At 35.2% G+C, this 21,257-nt stretch overlaps 4 protein-coding genes across 8 annotated transcripts in view; 2 read left to right on the forward strand and 2 right to left on the reverse strand.

Annotated features, from left to right (window-relative positions):
- Nucleotides 1-12,269, forward strand: part of LOC106103663 (PH and SEC7 domain-containing protein 1) — a 28,458-nt gene extending 16,189 nt beyond the window's left edge. For 2 of the 5 annotated variants that reach the window (XM_013283479.1, XM_013283480.1), the window contains 16 exons: nt 1,584-1,853; nt 2,412-2,528; nt 3,403-3,535; nt 3,772-3,923; nt 4,353-4,463; nt 4,972-5,099; nt 5,446-5,801; nt 6,199-6,374; nt 6,937-7,130; nt 7,906-8,113; nt 8,480-8,649; nt 9,081-9,207; nt 9,470-9,571; nt 9,825-9,969; nt 10,376-10,516; nt 10,798-12,269. In XM_013283479.1, coding sequence (XP_013138933.1) covers nt 1,584-1,853; nt 2,412-2,528; nt 3,403-3,535; nt 3,772-3,923; nt 4,353-4,463; nt 4,972-5,099; nt 5,446-5,801; nt 6,199-6,374; nt 6,937-7,130; nt 7,906-8,113; nt 8,480-8,649; nt 9,081-9,207; nt 9,470-9,571; nt 9,825-9,969; nt 10,376-10,516; nt 10,798-10,917 — 2,650 coding nt within the window. In that variant the 3' untranslated portion in view covers nt 10,918-12,269. The remainder of the gene's footprint in view (nt 1-1,583; nt 1,854-2,411; nt 2,529-3,402; nt 3,536-3,771; nt 3,924-4,352; nt 4,464-4,971; nt 5,100-5,445; nt 5,802-6,198; nt 6,375-6,936; nt 7,131-7,905; nt 8,114-8,479; nt 8,650-9,080; nt 9,208-9,469; nt 9,572-9,824; nt 9,970-10,375; nt 10,517-10,797) is intronic. The other 3 variants (XM_013283475.1, XM_013283476.1, XM_013283477.1) reach the window with 3 other exon arrangements.
- A 1,122-nt stretch (nt 12,270-13,391) lies between these two features.
- LOC106103664 (BRISC and BRCA1-A complex member 1-like) lies at nt 13,392-16,277 on the reverse strand. The gene is made up of 2 exons (XM_013283481.1): nt 16,116-16,277; nt 13,392-16,039 (listed from the first exon to the last, which is right to left on the reverse strand). The coding sequence occupies exons 1-2, from the start codon at nt 16,178-16,180 to the stop codon at nt 15,262-15,264; spliced, it is 843 nt and encodes a 280-aa protein (XP_013138935.1). The 5' UTR covers nt 16,181-16,277; the 3' UTR covers nt 13,392-15,261.
- Nucleotides 16,278-16,569: 292 nt separating this feature from the next.
- On the forward strand, nt 16,570-19,054 carry LOC106103791 (RWD domain-containing protein 1). The gene is made up of 5 exons (XM_013283672.1): nt 16,570-16,739; nt 16,806-17,008; nt 17,274-17,417; nt 17,575-17,761; nt 18,140-19,054. The coding sequence occupies exons 1-5, from the start codon at nt 16,670-16,672 to the stop codon at nt 18,250-18,252; spliced, it is 717 nt and encodes a 238-aa protein (XP_013139126.1). The 5' UTR covers nt 16,570-16,669; the 3' UTR covers nt 18,253-19,054.
- Nucleotides 19,055-20,201: 1,147 nt separating this feature from the next.
- LOC106103505 (tubby-related protein 4) overlaps nt 20,202-21,257 on the reverse strand; it is a 20,214-nt gene continuing 19,158 nt past the window's right edge. Inside the window, exons 12-13 of the mRNA XM_013283284.1 lie at nt 21,150-21,254; nt 20,202-21,033 (exon numbers count right to left, since the gene is read on the reverse strand). Of these exons, the coding sequence (XP_013138738.1) occupies nt 20,917-21,033; nt 21,150-21,254 (222 nt within the window). The 3' untranslated portion in view covers nt 20,202-20,916. The remainder of the gene's footprint in view (nt 21,034-21,149; nt 21,255-21,257) is intronic.

The raw sequence follows: 21,257 nt of genomic DNA on the forward strand, positions 1-21,257 counted from the left end.
AGAGGACATTTCCCCTGCCTATGCGCCTCTTTTACCGTCAAATCCACTTTTCCTTTCCATCCAATCCACTTAAGAAAAGGGTGGAAAGTGACTAAAATTAGATCTCCTCTTTTAGTCAAATAGTAAACTCTTGTGCGATTTTACACATATTTATGTTACATAGAGTTGTCCACAGAAACATCGATGGTAATTTCGATTTAATTAATGCATTGCAAAGTTACCAGAAGTGGGCATACCTCAGCTAAAATAGACTCCTTGAAACAAAAGTAATGTGACGTTTATTACGAGGGTGACTGAAATAGTACCAGTAATGGTTTATCCAATTAAAAACCTCCACAGGAGACACCGGGAGAACAATATCGTATTGTATCACGGAATGACGCAATTAATTTTGTTAAAAAAACCATCCGTCTAAGATCTTTAAAAAATAATTACTTTGAATTAATTTTACGCTTATTTTTTAGTTATTTGTTACAAATAAATCGTATTAATCCCCTAAAGCAGGCGCACATCTTTGACTAAACAACGGTTGTGCGATTGTCGATTGTTTCGCAGACAATTCAACTGTTTTGCACAATTAAAAATCGAGTAGTGTGCGCAACTCTATATAAGCTTATAGGAATTAAAGCGTGACTAAACAGTTGTTCGATAGTTTCGTCAAAGGTGTCCGCTTTAAGATTGCATCTTTAAGTAGACAATGGTTAATGTAAGACGCAATTGAAACGATCTTTGTTCGAGTGTCGTGATGGTTTATAATGTAAGCAGGTTTTCTTCAATTACCTTGATATTTATACCTTTTTTTTACACAACGGGATCAATAGATTGTTACTGTGAATGTACAATGTTTTGTTTTGTTTTTATTCTAAGGCAGAAACAGTTTTTAGACTATGTTTGTATCAAAATTTGTTTTTATAGCGAAATATATAAGTGTATTTTCTCTAAAGTACATATTTAAACTATTTCTAAGATGTTAGTATTGTATAATAACAATAACAATACTCTTTTATTATTGTCCCATTGCGGAGGAAAGTTGGCAGCAAAAGTTTTTCGCTAAATCCATCCGTAAGTTTTGGTTCGAACGCCGGAATGAAAACAATGCCAACGGACCGGACTTTAATTAGCATACCACGTTGTTTTATGTAATAAGGAATAGATAAATTATTGTATCAAATGTTACAATTATCGTTTCGTAATTTCCGCGTAATATTTGAGTAGTTTTAGGAATGTTGAATTAAAAAACAAAACCTGTGACAATTATTTAAATAGTACATCGTTTCTATGTTAATAGTATTAATTGAAATTCGTAGAGCAATATTGAATCCCACCTATTTGGAACGTGCAATACGTTAACAAAAAGGGCATGGGGATTGGTCAATTTACATACATTGGTTAGGTAATTATGGCGCGGCGTTGGTAGCTCCAAATAAACTTCAAACCAAATATAATTACAGAAAAAGCGTCAATTATGTGGCTTTTACGGACTAAATTTCTTTTACCGATTAACGTATATTAAATGAATCGAATGAGTAATAAATACTATATATTTAGAAGTCATAACAGTTAACTCTTGTATATTTCCTCAGGTCCAGCTCTCCACCATCGAGTATCTCAAACAGTAACTCGATTAGTAACTCGAATAGTAACTCATCGAGTAAATCATCGAGCAACGGTTCCGACGTGGTGTCAGGAGATAGCTGCGAAGCTTTGCTGACGGAAGAGAGGACGCGCGGCCGGCCCACGCAGCCAAAGTTCGAAGCCTACATGATGACCGGCGACCTCATGCTCAACCTCTCCCGAGTGGAACACCCGCATCATAACCACCATGCGCCTACACATCGCACGCATTATCATAGGTGAGCAAAATTCCAATTGCTATAAGTACAATTGGGGAAACTAGCAGTGTTCCACCTTAAAAGCTACAATAATGTAGACATTTTGAAACAAACAATACAACCGGCTTATAAATGTACGAAAAAACGTCTGTTAGTTATACATGGCTAGTGTCTTTTTATGATTATTCCTTTCTTTTGCACCACTTATTGCTGTGTTATTAATTATTTGTAGGAAGTTCTCGTTGCACGAAACAAGGCAATTTAATAAGTGTAATACCGCGAAAGATTGTCTTGTTTCTTGCAACGAGATAAACTTCGCCTCTTACAATACACTAATTAGATACCAGTGATTAGCGCAAACGATAGTATAATATGATGTAATTACCCGCATACTATTAACCAATATTTTATCGATACCGGTACTTTTAAAAGCGTCCTTTTGGTTATAGTTCCGAGTCGTATACACAACGTTCACACAACTGTAGTATGTGAGGTGGAACACCACCACATTCCCTGATTGTACCTACAAATATTAAAAATAAAGTTATGCAGTTATAACGATGGAAAATAAAATTTTAGATATAATTCAACGCCGGCGTCGCCCAGTGAGAACCGTCTTGCGGCGCGCGTCGAGTTGGCGCAGCGGCACAACTCCTCGCCTGATACTGGACTCGGCACTGAACATGCAAACAAGCTGTAAGTCATACAATTCTTGTCGATACTATATGGACTTCTGTTATCCTAGTACAGAAGATATAAATCTCAAGCTATTTGGTACTTCAAACTTAATCAATAGAAGAAAAAAATCTATTTAAGTAGAATTAAATACAGATCAAAGCGGTAAAAACTTGTACTATTCAAAACAACATTTAATTATTCATATTTGTGAAGAATATATATTTAGTAGTTATTTAGAGATTGTGTCCGATCGGCTGTGGTCGTTGAAACTCAGTATGCGTCATGGAGCATTTATCAAATCCCGCGAATGTGGGAAATAGGCCGTTGATTAAATTGTTATCCGCCACCCCACGCACCATACTGATTTTAAATCAATATCACTTTGTTATAATAATTCTATACATTTAACATACATTGTTCACCTTTTCAAGGAGTTTTTATTTAATGAAATTATAACAAAACTCACTGAAATGCACAAGTTGTGTGATTGTCGATTATTTCGCACCCTATTCAATTGTTTCCGCACCTCCATATAATCTCATAGGAATCAAAGCGCTAAACAGTTGTGCGATAGTTAAGTCAATGGTGTGCAAACGCTTTTAAGTAGTGCCTTGTGTAGATATTAGGTTTTTTTATCATCTATCCACATTACTGAGCATTTTTAGTGGTTATTTAACGAGTGTATAAGGTTGGTAATGTTTAATCTATATTATAATTATAAAGAAAGATTTGTGTTTTTGTAAATATTAAAATAACTCAACTACTGGGCCTATTTTAAAAATTCTTTATCCATTTAAAAGCTACGTTATCAGTAACATATGTTACATTTTTTATTATCACGTAGACAAGATCGCGAACAACAGCTAGTTGACTAATAAGTTATTTGTAACAGGTTTATATCCCAGCCTGCGTCACCGGCGGGCGGTGCGGGCGGTGCGTGCGGCGCGGCCGCGCATGCTGGGGGAGAGATGGCGGCGCGTACGCAACACGTAGTGCGAACATCACGCTCTGAAGACCACCTTCAGGTACGAGAGGATATTTCTTACTACTTGATGTCTTTTCGGATGCAATTTGATTGTATTTATCATTTATGTTGATCTATATGTATACATTTCTATATTTAATATGATAAACAACTAATTGTTGATTAATTTTTAAAACTTCTAAAGGTTAATCTTTTTTTTTTTTCTTATAAAGTACGTGAGCTTCATTGACTCCGGTATATATTTGTATAGAGCAGTGGTAATTTTCTAATGGATAGTATATGAATGTGTTCCAGAAGGAGTCGTCGCTGAGCGCGGTGGCGGTGGACATGGAGGAGGACGTGACGTCATCGCTGAACACGCTATTGGACGCGCGGCCCGACTCCGCCACGCCTGGCCCGCGCTCTGACAGCGATCTAGAAAGAGACAGGTGATATAAATATTACGATATTAAAATATAGCCTATGTTACTCACAGATAAATTACCTTTCTAACGATGAAAGAATTTTTAAAATCGGCTTAGTAGTTTTTGAGTCGTTACATAGAAAATTATAAATTTTTCAACTTTATAATATTAGTATACACTAGCTTTTGCCCGCGACTCCGTCCGCGAGAAATTCAATCAAAATTTCTTGATAGTGCAGCCACTTTTGGAGTCATAATACTTTGTGGATTTCTCCTAAGTCTCAGCTTAGTGGCTCACTAATTTACCAAAAAACGACTAATTTTACTTAACGTTCGATTGTACATTTTATATATTGCTTGATTTATAAATAAGACTTGTAATACTACACTATAAGAGGTTATTTAACTATACTGTGTAATGCTACATTGTTTGTTAATTATATATTTGTGTCAGGATCGTGTGGACGTACAACGCGCCGGTGTCGTGCGCGTCGGAGCGCACTCACTGCAACGGCTCCGGCGCCACCTCCAACTCCACCTCCATATCTGATGGCATCTCGCAACGGTACATATATATATAACTAGCTGTTCCCATGGGGCTTCATCCTCATTATATTGAAAAAACTGTATTTTATTGTTTAAATTATGTGAAATATTCAAATGTTAAAATTCAAAGTCTTCAATGACAACGAAAGCCCTTGGCCATTGAAGAACCATGGCAACCTTGCCTCTATGCTGCTATTGGCAGCATTTTACTTTTTTTCACTTTCCCACATGACGGTTTTTTCCAATTTATTTACCCTATAAGTTTAATAGCGTGAAAATGTATAGCCTATAGGTAGGGAAGTGTAGGGATTTAAAAAAAAAGAGTTATTCGAAAATTGTTGTGATTACTAAGTAGTTTCTTTATGTTTTATTATATTAGTACAGATATAGATAGCTCAAAGTAAGAGTACACAGAAAAAAATATATAATCTCTGCTTACCCCTTTGGTTTACATGCTTTAATAGGTTTCTTCACAAATTAACAATAATAGATTTAATATAAATGTGATGTGATTGTTTACTTTCCAGGTCGTCGTCACCCGCGTCGCCGACGTCGGTATCGTCGTCTGTGATGTCGTCGCGCGCGACTCCGCCACATCGCACACACCTGCTCTCCACCTCGCAGCACTCGCAACACAGCCATAGACCTATTAATGGTAACTATTTGTACACTGAGAGATGGTTAAGTTACTAAGCAGTTGCTTAGTGTAAATTTTAACTTGGTTAAACTGCACAGATCTTGGGTTTGTTTATACTCATCATTTCTAAATGTCCAGTTTCACTTTTCCATTATAAGTGAAGGCATTAGTTGATATCAGAAGTCTGAATACATATCTGTTGTTCTGTTCTTCTTAAAGTCCCATCTTCTTTCAAAGTGCTGCAATCATTAGGGCAACTTGCATTCTTGACATCGCGGCTCTAAAAAGTCCAAAACACTTTAGGTTTTTGAGCCAGTATGCTCTATTTTATTAAAATCTATAAATAAATAATTTCATTTTTCAGGTGACATGAGTTTATCGGAAGCTGTATCAAACATATCTAGTCCAGACTACCAGGATCAGGACGACATGTTCGAGACTGGTCGAGACTGTCCCCGGATGGAGCTGTCAGACCCATCAGACTCCGATTCCACTATCCTGGTGTCGGAGCCATGTCATAAGCGAGCCAAGTCAAACTCCTCGTATTCCCCTGATAGTGATGTGACTCTAAATGGTGAACATAAAGACTATAGAATAGTGATACAAGTGAAAGGACCAGATAAAAGTGTTAATGCAAGTGATAGTGTAAATAATAATAATAATTTCACACAAAATGGAAAAGAAAATGGATGTAATTCACCAGAAAATCAAGGATATCAGGTGAGTTTTTGAATTTTCATACAAATGCTTTATAGTTGTTAAAAGTTCATATTATTAGAAGACTAGCTATTCCTGTGTGGGATTCATCTGCATGTTATTTTTTTTATTTCTTCAAAATTCAATTGCATTTGTCAAACTTCTAATGCATAGATGACAATAAAAACTAAAACATCACTAATATAAAATTTTATGGAGGTTATTGAATCCTAAAAAATAACAAGGGAAGTAGATTAAAGTGTCAAAATAGATGTATACATTTGTAGTCTGAGTCAGTTAAGCTGCTTCTGATATTCGAAATCACAAACTTACTAAAATGAGAAAAACATCCAATGATTGTATCAAGCTGTATCAAGCCAATCTGTTACAATTTTAAATGTATATGTATGCTGTTTTCCAGGAGTTAGGTAGCAATTCTGACGTTGGTTCAGACGAGGGGTCAGATGGAGACTCGCTGCACTCGTTCCACTACAGCCCCAAGGCCGTTGACATTCCGTCTGCTGAGAGGCTCGCTAAGCGACTCTACCACCTCGACGGCTTCAAGAAGTCTGATGTATCTAGGCATTTAAGTAAAAAGTAAGTTTACCTTTTAAGTATGAAATTTTTGTTACTCTAAAGGAACTAATTTGATAATTAAATAACGCTTGTCGCAACTTTGTCTGCCTAAAGTTCAAAATAATAAAAATATAGCCTTTGTTTGTTAACATAGCTTTTTAATGATTAAAGAATTTCTGAAATCGGTCCAGTAGTTTTTGAGTTATTTCAATACATACATAAATACAAATCTTATTATGGGCCATTGTTGAAAAACTTCATCAACATCATACTATTTTTTAAGAGGCAGTTCGATCTATATTCCACACTGTTCAATAGTTACTGCGAAATTTAACATTTGTATAAAACATCTTTCTCTTTGCAAGAAATCAATCTTCCTTAAATGCATGATTCTTTCTTTTTAAATACTCTAAATTGAAACGGGTACTATTGAACATAGATCAAGGGAAAAAATAAAGATTTTTTTTTCTGTTGGATATGGAAGAGAAGACTGATGTATAAATGCATCATCAGCATTTAAGGGTTAAAACAGATAATTTAGATGTGTTTGAGCATTTATTATGACTTTGTATATGTTGTGCAGCAACGAGTTCTCGCGCGCGGTGGCGGAGGAGTACGTGAAGCACTTCTCGCTGGGCGGCGCGACGCTGGACGAGGCGCTGCGGCAGTTCCTGGCGCGGTTCGCGCTCAGCGGCGAGACGCAGGAGCGGGAGCGCGTCCTCGTGCACTTCTCGCGGCGGTACCTCGAGTGTAACCCCGGCACCTTTAATTCACAAGGTACATACGTATCTAGAATTTAGAAAATCGACGTCTCAGTTCTAGGATTATGTGGACACATGTAACCTTCCAAAACTTTCATAGTCATAACATTAGTAATAAAAGTGTGATATTAAATCGAAATCTTGTTTTCTACCGCTCTTTTCATGCTCTCGCCGACACTCTCGTCTCTGGCGGAACGTGACAATGAGTTATGTTGTTTCGTCAACTAGCGTTCATTAATTTATAAGAAGGGCATTTCCCAACGGGTCGATCAGCTTACCGACAGATCGTCGTCATCACCATCACCAGATCACTATACGTCCCCACCGAGGGTCTCGGAGCCTACCCTAAGTAAGGAACGACTAGGCTATAGTCAACCACACTGGCCAAGTGCGGGTTGGTATACTTTGGTATGGTTGGTTGACACACATATCTTTGAATTTCTTCGCTGATATGTGCAGGTTGCATCACGATGTTTTCCTTTACCGTAAGAACGTCGGGTAAATTATGTACATATGAAAATTCGAAAAATCGAAAATCACATTGGTACATGGCGGGATTCGAACTCAAGACCTGTAGATTACAAGTGAAGTGTTTAATCCACTGAGCCATCGACGCTCATACGTCAGATCGAATGAGTAAAATCAATCGATAACCTAATGGGAAAAAGACCACTAGTTTGTTCGATCGGGGGACCGATCGGCTAAACAGGAAACATCCTATAAGATAATGGTCATTTGACTCATAATTTAAATGCTTTTTACATATTGAATTGTGTGTATGTATTGTGTAGACGCGGTGCACACGCTGACGTGTGCGATAATGCTGCTGAACACGGACCTGCACGGGGGCGCGGCGGCGAGCGGCGCCGCCTTCCGCCGCATGACGTGCGCAGAGTTCATAGACAACCTGGCCGACCTCAACGACGGCGACAACTTCCCGCGGGACACGCTCAAGCACCTCTACCACGCTATACGTACGCAGCCGCTGCAGTGGGCGCTGTACGTACCATACATACATACATACAAACACTTCAGATAATAATAATGATTGCAGAAAGTCGTATGCGATTGTTTTCGTCGTTCACCGTAAGACCAAATATTTTCGTTTTTGTTTGTAATGAATTCAGGATAGTAATCATGCAAGAAAAAAAATGAATAGGTTGCATTTGTGTGAAAATTGTGGGTTTACGATTATTTACGTAGTAGTCAGTTATACACTGAGCCCACAAAACAGTTCCGATTGTGTGAACAAGATTTGTTGCCAGTCAAATTATAAAGGAATCTATCTTTAAGATAAAGAAATATCAAAATTTATTACTAACTAAATGTAAAAGGCTTTATTCAGTTAATAATGTGTGCGCGTAGTGACACGGAGGGTAGCGAGCGCGGGGCGGGGGCGGGCGCGGGGGCGGAGCAGCGCGGCGCGGCGCTCGGCGGCAACCCCTTCCTCGACGTGCCCGACCAGAGCCGCGCCGTCGAGTACAAGAAGGGCTACGTCATGCGCAAGTGCTGCGTCGACGCCAACGCCAAGAAGAGTGAGTACCTTTCACATCGACACGTACCTCATGCCCGGTTCACACTTGGCCAGTACAGTTAGTTGCCACGGCCAGTCATAAATTGTATGGCCTCAATCGAGCCATTTGGTGTTCACAATATGCCAGGTGTTTGCCAGTTCAGTAAATGAACTCTACTGATTAATTGAACCGGCAAAGTGTAAACTGGTCATTACGTGTATATCCTTACTTAGTAAAGTAGAATTGAAAGCTAAAAATTGTATTCATATACTTTTCTAATAAAAATATTCCTACTTTGTAATTGTTTGAGTAATTTTAAGGGTTAACAAATTAAATACCCCTTATAAAAATGATTTATTTTTCTATGATTTAAGTTTCTATGAGATTATCACTTTTTGTGGTTTGACGTCATTTTAATTAAGGTCTGTAAGAATAAATACGTTTGTCTTTAGCTCCTTTCGGTCGTCGCGGATGGAAGATGTTCTACTGCACGTTGCGCGACCTCGTGCTCTACCTGCATAAGGACGAGCACGGCTTCCGACGCAGCCAGATGTCGGACAATCTGCACAATGCCATCAGGTATTGTACGACAATACACGACATTATACGACAATACACGACACTACACGACAATACACGACACCACATGACAATACACGACACTGAATCACACAATACGAAACTACACGACAAGATACGACAATACAGGACAATACACGACACTATACGATACTATACGACACTACATGACCCCATACGACACACAAACATCCTGCACTATAGATCTTTATTCCTTACTATCCTTTGGAATCCATTCATTGAATTAATGAATCGTTTGCAGGATACACCACGCCCTGGCCACGAAGGCGACGGACTATACGAAGAAGCAACACGTATTCAGATTGCAGACTGCGGATCAAGCGGAGTATTTGTTCCAGACTAGGTGAGGTTACCTCTTAAATTGTTTCTTTTAAATCATAGATAGTATAAGCTTTCGCCCGCGACTCCGTCCGCGTGGAATTAAAAAAAAACTAAGTAGCATATGTGTTTTTCCAGACCATACTCGACATCTGTGCCAAATTTCATCGAGATCAGTTCAGCCGTTTTGGCTACAAACTCTAACAAACATCCATCCAAAGTTTTGAATTTATAATATTAGTAATTAGTAATAAAGTTGCGTGTATTAAAATTTCCAGCGACTCAAAGGAGCTATGTTCGTGGGTGGAGACGATAAACTTCGTGTGCGCGGCGTACTCCGCGCCGCCGCTCGCCGGCGCCGTCGGCTCCCAGCGCAAGTTCCAGCGCCCTCTACTGCCCTGCACGCATACCAAGCTCGCTATGGTCAGTAACAACAAATATACATCTATACTTGAAATAAAATGGAGGGTCTGATTATAATGTCAAAAGAAACATTCCTTTGAATTTCAATTTAAAAGTCACTTAAAAAAAAAATTCTGTCTGGTCGGAAGCCGCGTTTCTTCCGGGTAATCTCTGAAACGGCTGGGCCGATTTTGAAGGCATTGTCACCAGAGGGTAGCTAACATGGATAGTTCATATTATAGGCTATATTTTTAATTAACTGTTGGATTTTTAAAGCAGGTAGTAGAATTTAGATACACTGGGTAATAGAAGACATTATTTTAAAATTCCGCGCCAACGAAGTTTGCAGTCGATAACTTGTCACGCATTAATCTATAAAAACAAGTGAATTTTCAATAATGAAAGTAATAAATTGTATATTTTGTAGCGCGAGCAGCTGGCCGAGCACGAGGAGCGCGCGGCGCGCCTGGAGGAGGAGCTGGCGGCGCTGCGGGCGGCGCGCGACGCCGCGCACACGCACGCGCACAACGCGCACTCGCGCGACAAGGACCACTACCTCGTACACGAGGTACGTACACTACATTTATTCTTTGTATTGATAAGAACGTCCCGTCCCTGTAACATCTGTCAATGACAATCAGAATTATTTAGAACGAGCCGTTCCAATATGCCTTCATCCGCATGAAATTATGAAAACTTTAGTTTATTGTTTAAATTTGTAAAATGTCAAAATTCAAATGCACAAAAGACCTTTGGCGACCTTAGACATTGGATAACTGTTAAGTTTTGTTTTATGTTTACACTTTATTATATTAGTATAGATTTAAAGCGAATATTTTTGTATTCCAGATAAAGAGGTACCGCACGTACGCGTACGTGATGCGGGCGCGCGCGGGCGGCGCGGGGGCGGAGGAGGCCGCGCCCGCGCTGCCGGAGCGGCCGCACCCCCACCCGCACCCGCCGCCCTGACGCGCCATGGCGGTGTTCGCCGCCTGCGTCTTGTGACTGGCCTGCGCCCCGCCCCCGAACACGCCCCCGCCCCTCAACACGCCCCCGACACACGACACGCCCCCGCACGCGCAACGCTACCACAGAATGTAACGATACAGCGGATGACTTATTAATATGACTAATCTAACTTATTTGAAGACGGAGGAGACTCATAGGAGGAATATCCTTTTTATGTGCGTCTCCTCTTTCGTCGATAAAGAGTAGGCAACACATCTGCAATTGCGGATGTCTACGGGCAGAGGTTGCTTCGCCCTTTCCTAAATATCACTCTTACCCGTACTTACAAGATGTAAGGACAAGAGTAAAATTGTTTTCTCTTGACCACGTGCCAATTGTATACTGTTATGTTTTCCCGCCGCTAAATATTCACAACATTGCACAAATACTGTTTTTACTACTTTGGATGAGATCTATTTATGATAAAAACTAAGGCGAACTCTCCAAAATAGAGTTATGATAAATTTAATCTTTGGTCAAAATTAAGAAATTGTATCAATTAAAATTAATTTCATTGTATTGCCCCAAAAATTATGATATTTGGAATTTTAACTTATAAGTCGTGTTAAAGTAGTATTTTAAAATAACGATTACGCTATGGATAATATCTTTAAACTCCTTGGTGATCTCGGTTTTGAAAACTACGAAATTTATTGATATTTTTACGACTAACTTGACAATTTGCCCACCGCAAGCTCGTTGGAGTATTTCTACGCGAGTAAATGATTAAAACCTTAAGTGAATTAGAAAGTATGTCAGAAGATAAATTAAATATGTACGCAGTAAGAAGTAAGTAATTTATTTCTATGATGATACAAAAAAAACAATTCAATATAGGCGGTAAGGGATATCAACAAATTTTCATTACTAATTGTAGCTGTAATTGATAATGTGAAATAGTTTTAAATTTTAAAAAAGGTCTAACTTATTTATAAGGTAGCTTTTAACATATGAATGCAAAGATGGCGGACGGTTGTATGCGGATTCAAAATGGCCGCCGCGGATTACTTTCTCTTACTCGGACTCCGCCGAAAAGACTGAATAATATACTCAAACGACATTCCATTGCCTATTCACAGAATTTTAAAAATAAACAGTTCTGAGCAACAACAATTCACAGAATTTTATACAAATGTGTAAAAATTTTTTTTCTATCGATCGCACTAATTTGAATCGATATATCGACTATACATTATCGATATCGGAATCACTACACTATTTTAGTAGTATAAATCCTCTCATATCACTATTGTTTTTTTTATCAAATATAGTTATTTAAAAAAATATATATCGAAACAGAATTAATAAATCGATTTCAAATCACTATTATTGTTAACTAAAACATACTTCACATATTTAAAGAACATGGTCATTTTAAATCAATTTATAAGACTATGATTAAATTAGATATTAAGTTGATAATTACGCTACATTTCGATATCGATGTAATCGTATCAAATATTAAATTGATATAAAAATCGATAGTTTCGATATTATGAATATGGCAACCCTAAAGCGGCGGGTGGTTGCAGATGACGTCACGAGTTAACGAAAATGTTTTAAAATCTAGTCCTGTCTTCCTGGCACATTGTTTATAATATTTCAGGTCGGCGAGGTTTATTTATTAGAATTCGTAGTGCGGAAGTCAATAAGAAGTTCAAATGTAAATATAAAGTACATAAATATGAGCTTTTTACTTGCATTTCTTTAGCACTTGAAGCTTAATCTCTTAGCAAATGTTAACACGTTGACTGCTACCGACTTGTTCTGTGGGACGTGGATCGTATTGGCATTGAATGTGTTAGAGAAGTATATGCTACATAGCAAATGATTTTTGAATGAATTAAATTTGCTTATTTGTGTTTTGTTACGGAGTATGTTACATTTGGCGCTAGTCCAGCGAATGGTTTTATGCTTTAATCTTTTATCGGCTTATTTTTTATTATTGAAACTATACCATTCCATGTATAGAAAATGAAATGTGTATGTGTTTATTCTAAAAGCTTCCCAATTATTGAGTAACGGCTGGTATCACAATGTAAATAGATTTAGTATTGAGACTGATAAGTAATGTTATTTATTTGTTTTGTAAATCAACCAGTGTCAAAATATAAAATGTCTAGATTCGGACGATTTGAGATGTGACTGTATTTATTATGTTATCTGTCGATGTGAACACGGAGAAATATCATTCTCACTAAAAGTATTTAGATGAGGGCTTATACAGCATGTTTCGATTGTAAAACTTGTAATAATATTGCCTATCTCTTTCACTCTTGTCGACAAAAATGGAGACAGAGTGTGACGGCAGTCGAAACCTAGAAATTATAACATTCTATGTATAAACTATAGTTATTTAGTTTAGCCGATAGTGCCAGTAAAGTGATATTAGACTCCTCGTATTTTGTGATTATTTTGTCATTATTTTATTAAAAAAAAAAACTATGTAAAGTATCATGTGTCTGTTTTTATTATCTGTACTCGTAGCACGATCTTTACCATTTTTAATGTAGAAACACTGAATATCTCTTGTTATGATTTGACCAGGAATATGAAAATGTGACTAATTGTATATTAAAAAGTTATGTAATGAACATACGATTGAAGCGTCTCCAGGCAAAGATTTTCATGTTCTTGGTGAGACCATATTTATGTATTAGTAATCGGAATAGTTGATATACAATTTTTTGAATATAAATGTCGGATAAATTTAAATAGCGCAGTAAACAGCATATTCTGTTGGTTCTAGTTTAACGAATTAAATTTGTGCCAATAGATTGTGCTGTATTAGTTAATATCTAATCAAGAATTAACAATTTTATTCATACTGTACATTTAGTGTTAGATAAATGTAAGTATAATAACAAAAATCAATTAAAAACACAGAGATTGTGCAGTTTTATGAAATTCAAAATCTGTATAAGGTTGAAATTCGTTTTGTCAGTGCATTTTAGTCTAATCAGAAATATAAAATCCCTCGTCATGTAACCGAAAAATGTGGAACTATTTTCGTGATTTTTATATTCTTGGTTAGACTATACATGTAATATAAAGGCCTAAAAATATCTATAGTTGAGGAATTATTCCAAAAACTGCTATTATCAAAAAAACGAGAAAAAACGTTTTATACAAGTGTATCGGAAGGTTCCCGCAGCTTTATGTTGCACAAGTTTACTGTAATTCGATAAATACATTTATGGTGTTCAGTTTGTCTTGAATGCTTTCGTCTATTTAACACTGAGTGTATTGACTGTATGGAACTGAATGAATATGAAAATATGTGACATTGACTGTACGGAATATATTCAATAATTAATTTTTCTAAACATACCAATACAAACTACGCAACAAGTTGGTAAAACGTTAGTTATTGTTAAGGTAATATTAATGGAGAGATCATGCTATATTCAGATGTAATAGTAAATGTGGTTTTACAAAATGTAAAGTCACTCGTCGGATTCAATAAAAATGAGAAATTGTATTTATACAACACTAGCTAAAGTCACTTATTGTCTATGAATTTGTATTACAATGTACAAACATGGCTGAATTTAACAAGTCTATAATAACAGCCTTGTAAAGGTAAATAGGTTTGTTATAATTTCTCATTTCAATTGGATTTGTCTATAAAAAGATGTCTTATAATAAAGGCTTTTGTTCTTTTTATTTTAATACCACAGAGTTTTGTACAATTTCATTTGCAATACTGCAACATGATACTTAAATGTAGGCATTTTGTAATTATTCTGTATTAAATCAAAACATAATTGCATTGTTCAAATAAACATTTTTTTTATATTGTTATAAAAATCGCTAGATATAATTACGATTGCGATGTTTTTAGAATCTTTTTGGACAGAAATTTATCGCTTGTACATAAGTTTTTTTTTACATTTTATTTACATATTAAATTTATTTTTTTATGATTTACTGAAGTGTATAGTTTGAATAGTTTTGTTTTAAATAAAACGTTTGTGCTCTGTGCTTTGATTTATTATTTGGTTGTTTCTTTCAGTACCCAAATTTGACATGTCTACTAGAGTCTTATCTCTACATGGAATTGAGGGTCAAGAAATGCATTATCAAGATTTGCCCATAACTGGATACTGTATTTTCCTGTGGCACTTTGACTACTTTTCTTAATTGAAAAGAGTGGGATTTCTGTCTTATTAGCTAACATAGTGCTGTAGTGTTATAAACTACCACTGTCAATATACTTTACATAAACCTGTACTGCTCAAAAGCATTGTAAATAATAAAATATACAAGTTATTATTTTATTTATTTTATTTCTAACACTTTTACTTAATATCTACATCCAAAAGAGTAATCAGTATTTTTCTGTAAAGGCCTCTGTAGAGGATGAGCCAGCAGCTTGGCGATACAATCGTGAATTTTTGTTGCATTTCTAGAAACTTCATATACATAAGAATAACCATTATCTAAGTCTTGTAGTGCATCATACACCTCCTCACATTTGTACATACTACAATCTTCTTCATGTGATAGTAAAATGTCTATGTAGAAATAAAATTGTTTCTTCAAGTAAATGAAATAAGGATCATCTTGAGGTATTTGTGGAACACAATTTGATCTTCCGTACAAAACTATCATTCTCACAACATAAGGAGGTGGTAAGATACAATCTCCCTGGCTGTATTCTGGTATTTTAATTTCATGTTTTAATATTTGAAATATTTTTTGAAAGTCAAATGTCTCTGTTGAACTCTCCTCTGGAGTTAAAAAATCAACAACACTTATGATATCTTTAGGGTTATTTGTAAAACCTAGTAACCAACATGGCTCATCTTTTAACATGAGCAGAGCAAATTGTGTATGTTTGTTAATTGCATGCTTTGAATGTATGAAGAATTCTAAAACTCTCTTCAACATTTTAACAGATGTAAATGTGGTACCGTCGCCTAAGCGGTAAAGTGAATTTTCATTATCGTAGCAAAGATCCAAACAAATAATAATTTTCTCTGGAACGTTGACATTTGGTAAGTTAGGTTTTTGAAAATTCTCAATAGTTTGATCCCGTAACTCTGCAAAGTCTTCGCGACTTTTAGGTGGATGCAAATTTCTGTAAAAAGATATTTGATGCAAATTATCTTGTTATAATTGAAATAAAACAATACTACAAGTAAAAAAATACCAACTCTGATTCATTCGAATCTGTAACATTTGAGTTACTAGATGATGGCAATATATCCGGAGAATCCATTTTATTTATTATGTTTTTATATATTTAGTCTCCGTTTATAATTATATTTCAATTTGCCTATATATAAAAATAAACATGAAAAATAAAACGAGCAACTAAACTGAATTGTCAAATGTCAACCAACTGTCAGTGTCAATGTTAACTTAAATTATATACAGACTAAACAGGGCAAAATGGGTGATTTTAAGTAAGATAAGTAAGAGTGATTTTCGGTTAAAAAACCTGCGCCGATTTAAAAGAACTTCCAAAAAACAATTTAAATTATTTTCCAATATGACTACGAACAACATTTTCCAAATGTTATAGACAAGTCCCAATTTTTGAACGTTTATAAGTTTGTCATCATTCCTAAAAGAAATTAAAAAAAAACATATTAATGTCATATTTGACAGAACGGTAATGTTGGCTTAAGTTCTTATTCTAAAACAGTTTTTTGGTTCAATTGTGAAAAAGAATAAAGATTACTGATCTTTACAGTTTTATTTTGCAATGGATTACCATTACGAACAGACCAGTGAGGTTGAGGCATTGGATTCTATCTATTACGGCGAAATGAAAAGTAAATAACCGTAAAAGTTAACTTTATTTTAGGTTACTTTATAATTTACTCATGTATTTATTAAAGTTTTAGAGACTGAGCCATACAATAAGTTTTGTATACCGATAATGTCGGAGGGTTTCGAAGACGGTGGTGAAGGTTTAAGCTGCCAGCTCACTTTTACATATACAGCCAAATATCCTGATGAGTTACCAATTGTTGAGATAGAAAATGAAGAGAATTTTGGCGATGCGGACAGGAATCAATTGTTGGAACATTTAATGGAACAGGTTAGTAATAGGGCACAGACTGGTTGATGGCAATATGTACCATGTACAAAGACGACCTATTGGTACTTTTTAATAAGCACCCTATGTACTCTTCTATAAATGTCATATCTGAATTGAGTCTCTTTTTCAACTCGTCCATACTTTGATGTTCCTCTATTCACATGTAATAGTAAGGATCAATTATTTATTCAAAAAGAGACAAAACATTTATACTTCCTGTGTCTATTAAATGTAAGTAAAAACTTATGATCATTTTAATGTGTAGGGTAAGGAGAATCTAGGCATGGTGATGGTGTTCACCCTGGTCTCGGCAGGACAGGAGTGGCTTAATGAGAAATGGGACAGCATGAAAAGGGAGAAAGAAGAAAAAGTTCTTGCTAAAATAAGAGCAGATGAGGAAGCAGAACAGGTCTGTTATGAACTCTAAAATTCTAATAAATATATTATTAATCATAATATTTGCGACTAGCTGTTGCTCGTGACTGTCTACATGATATTAAAAAAATAATAACAAACATAGCCTATGTTACTTAATAATACTTTTATTTGTGAAATGTGTTCCACAGAAAAGATTTGAAGGCACAAGAGTGACAGTAGAATCATTCCTGGCGTGGAGGAAGCAGTTTGAGAATGACATGGGCATTCCTGCTAAAAGGGAAAGAGAGGGCAAAGACAAAAATAAACTAACAGGAAAAGAATTATTCTTAAGGGACACAACACTCAATGAATCTGACCTTAAGTTCCTCGATGATGGTAAGTATCAAATAATAAAAATATTTATACTTTTGATTGTTCAACTTGGTTTTAATGAGTTTTCTAAGTTTTTTAAGTAAAAAAATATGTTTGTTTATATAGATTTTAAAGTTAAAATCTCATAAAAGACAATAATAGACATGTCTAAAATCAGATTCTTATTTCTGTTATAATTACTGTAATAATTGAATTACAAGGCCCGAACAAAAGAAGTTCATAGTTAAAATAATGATGAAGCTTTTATTTTGTCATCTGTACCACAGTGTTGCGAAGAAACATGCAAGATATGTCTTTCTTCCATTTAATGTGGAAATTATGATTTACTTGTGAATCGATTTAGTTAATTTTAAAGTAATGTACTATTGAATGTTTTTACAGGTGATGCGGTCAAAGTTGATGAATCCCTATTCCAAGATTTGGATGATTTGGATATCTCAGATGAGGATGATGAAGACTATGTGCCGGGAGAGAGCGGCAGTGAGAGTGATTAGCGAACAATACCGCGCATAACTGTGCGCTATTGATAGACTGCTTGTGTTTGTGATAAGCTTGGCGTGTTAGCCAATGAGATCAATATTGCATATCAACCTTTACAAGATAAATTTCAGGTTTGTATTTTTGACTTACAGCCTAACATAATCAAGAAACATTTTTACTCATTTATTTTAGTGTTTTTTCATTTATTTCAAATTTTACCGATCCAAAGATCGCAGAAAAGAAAAGTTTGACCAAAATATGAGGGATGTTTTCATAATTCCTCTTATAATTAAAATTATACACCTAATAATGCTGTATGGAGTGAAAGAGATAATAGAAGCTGTAAGGAGAAAAGTGTATTTATCCCTTTCTAAAGGTTGATGTGCAATATTTATAGCCGAGTAAATGCTTGAAGATGAGGCTTGGCCAAAAAGGGACAGAAGTTATTTAATTGTTGACTTGTTAATGATTTAGCAAAGTTTAGTCAATATCCGTTTTTTAACATTTGAGACATGTTTTCATATTATAGATCAGGTTGTATTTCTACTGAAGGATGACAAATAAGAGATATTTGCGTAAAAGTGCTGTTATTGCCAACATTAAATGAGTGATGTTATTGCTATAATTATGTTAGCTATATTGTAATTCTTGTTTGTTTGTTTTTAAATCATTCTGCATATATTCGTCAGTGAGAATAAACGCTAACACTCGATTCTAAGGTTTACAAACATTTTGTAATTTTACAGGCACTTCCAAAGCTTCTCTTCATGTATCAAAAAGGTTCTTTGTAAATAAAAGAATTTGTTTTTATTTGGAGAATAGTTTTTATTTACACCTTTGTCCCTAATATATTATGTATTTACATACATCTATTTAAGTTGTTTATTAAAAAGCGATTGATTTGCAACATCGATTATTATCTAAATTTAAAAACATAACTATTTTTTTGCAAACAAAACAATAACTTAACTGAGTCGACATCAAAAATAAATAACGTAATAAAAAAACAATATCACAAAATGTAATCACAAGTGCAGTCTTAAAATTAAATACACGAAAATTAACACTAATTAAATATCTAAACGTTTTCTATAATTAACCAAGATATGTATAAAGTTTCAAAACGGTGCAAATATGAATAAAACAATTTCGTTTAAATTTCGCAAATATCGCGATTTTGTACATAGAGATATTGCAAAAAATATATTAATTTATCGAAACACGTATAGTAAAATCAAATTTAACACACGACTCACGTTTAATTTTTTGTAATAACGATTGAAAAAGTTACACAACACAACAACGATTTAAAAATAGATAATGGTGTTAGCATAGATATATAATCTAAAAATGGAGTTTTTCTTAGAAGTCACACAAATTGAAATGGTAAAGCATACTGAAGAAATTTAGCCTTATTAGTCCAGAGATTTGGTCACTTTTATGCTTCAGAACGCATTTATAGGTTATATATCTATAGGTGTTAGAATAACCATTCTTTTCTAACACCAAAACATGTAGAAAACTACATCGACACTCGACTCTATCTTTAAAAAACTATGATTGAATTGTGATTGAAGGAGATTCCGTACAGTGAAAAGTAACGGTAAGGTTAGGTTAACCTTACATTGTGTCACTCTTACTTTTACCACAGTTTAAAATAAACTACATAAATAAAAAAAAACGTCTCATCAGAGAAGTTCTAATAGTTCGTCTGCTCCATATATGATGGAAGACTTGATAACTTTTATAGATCGTTAACATTAACATGTAGTTGGTTAAATCTAACAGAGCTACAATGTTGTGAAAAATGATTTCTACCTTTTACAAGCGAGCTCCAAAATAACATTTATTCCGCAGTTAAATAAAAAAATGGTTTGCAGTTGGTTTTAAAAAGTAATTTAAAAAAAAAACAATTTAAGATAATTATTATCAATTGTTTCTCAATTTCAAATGATAATGTAGAGTAAAAAAAATAGCAGTTTAATATTACGTGACATCGGTTAGCTGTTTTTGCTTTAATTATTGTGGCTAAGAAATTATTTTATTTTTATTCAAACTAAATTTTCTTATTTTTACACATTATTCTATCAGGTTGACAATGTGTATGGTTTAATGATGTTTATTTAATATATTTTGTATGTATTTATTCAGATCTATTAATTGAATATCTTACAAAGCTACCTATCTAAGGCTTGTGTAAAAATACTTGGATGGGTGGTCGTCGTTTGTTACGACTGTAAAGCATATTCCAGAAATGTGTTACATCTGTTATTTATTACTATTTACTATTAACTTCTGCGGCCCAACTATTATTTATATTATTAGTACAGCTTGTGTAGTTTATGCAACAAAATTATATGCGATGTAGTGCTAGGCTTGATTATATTTTTTTTTATTTCTATTGAATAGAAATTGGGCCAGCGAGAAGTTTTTATTAGCTATACTACGCGTAGAAAGACTAAGACCACTTTTCCACTATGACTGTGACTGTTTTGTGGTTTAAAATTCCACTGCGAAAACATTTCTATTAAAACATATTTGTTGTCTATCTTATCCAAAGCGGATGAATAGTCCTTCCATAGTAGAAAACTGCATAAATATTGTCACTGCCGCAACAGTCGCACGGTTCACTTCTCAGTGGAAAAGAGATCTAAGCTGTATTAAGGCTAGAGAGTAGTCTACTTGAGGCGCTGTGTGACGTTGGCCAGCGCGACAGCGAACGCCTGCAGCGCGGAAAACGGATACTGGAAGTCCAGCGTGTACGCGTTGCCATCGATGCGCCCGAACTGCATCACCTGTAGTTTTATAACGCGACTCTAAAATATCTTTTATTATATATAGCAACTATATGTGTCACTTTTAAAGCCGTCTTTGGTAATTATGATTGAGACAAATATTGTGGTTATGTGACCTGTTTCCCATGGTACTCAATCTGGAAGTTCTTGGCGGACTCCTGCGTGACGCGGCCACCGAAGTCTAGCTGGTACACCTGGCTGTTCTCGTTCCACATCGGCGCCTT

Source organism: Papilio polytes, unplaced genomic scaffold (assembly GCF_000836215.1).
Source record: "Papilio polytes unplaced genomic scaffold, Ppol_1.0 DF823731.1, whole genome shotgun sequence".
Taxonomy (NCBI): domain Eukaryota; kingdom Metazoa; phylum Arthropoda; class Insecta; order Lepidoptera; family Papilionidae; genus Papilio; species Papilio polytes.

Excerpts from the sequence above, each read along its gene's own strand:
- LOC106103664 (XM_013283481.1), bottom strand. The coding sequence starts at position 16,180 with ATGGATTCTCCGGATATATTGCCATCATCTAGTAACTCAAATGTTACA. Across the intron at positions 16,040-16,115 it reads ACAGATTCGAATGAATCAGA|AAATTTGCATCCACCTAAAA; the intron begins GTTGGTATTTTT and ends ATCTTTTTACAG.
- LOC106103791 (XM_013283672.1), top strand. The coding sequence starts at position 16,670 with ATGGATTACCATTACGAACAGACCAGTGAGGTTGAGGCATTGGATTCT. Across the intron at positions 17,009-17,273 it reads TGGAACATTTAATGGAACAG|GGTAAGGAGAATCTAGGCAT; the intron begins GTTAGTAATAGG and ends TTTAATGTGTAG. Across the intron at positions 17,762-18,139 it reads CCTTAAGTTCCTCGATGATG|GTGATGCGGTCAAAGTTGAT; the intron begins GTAAGTATCAAA and ends ATGTTTTTACAG.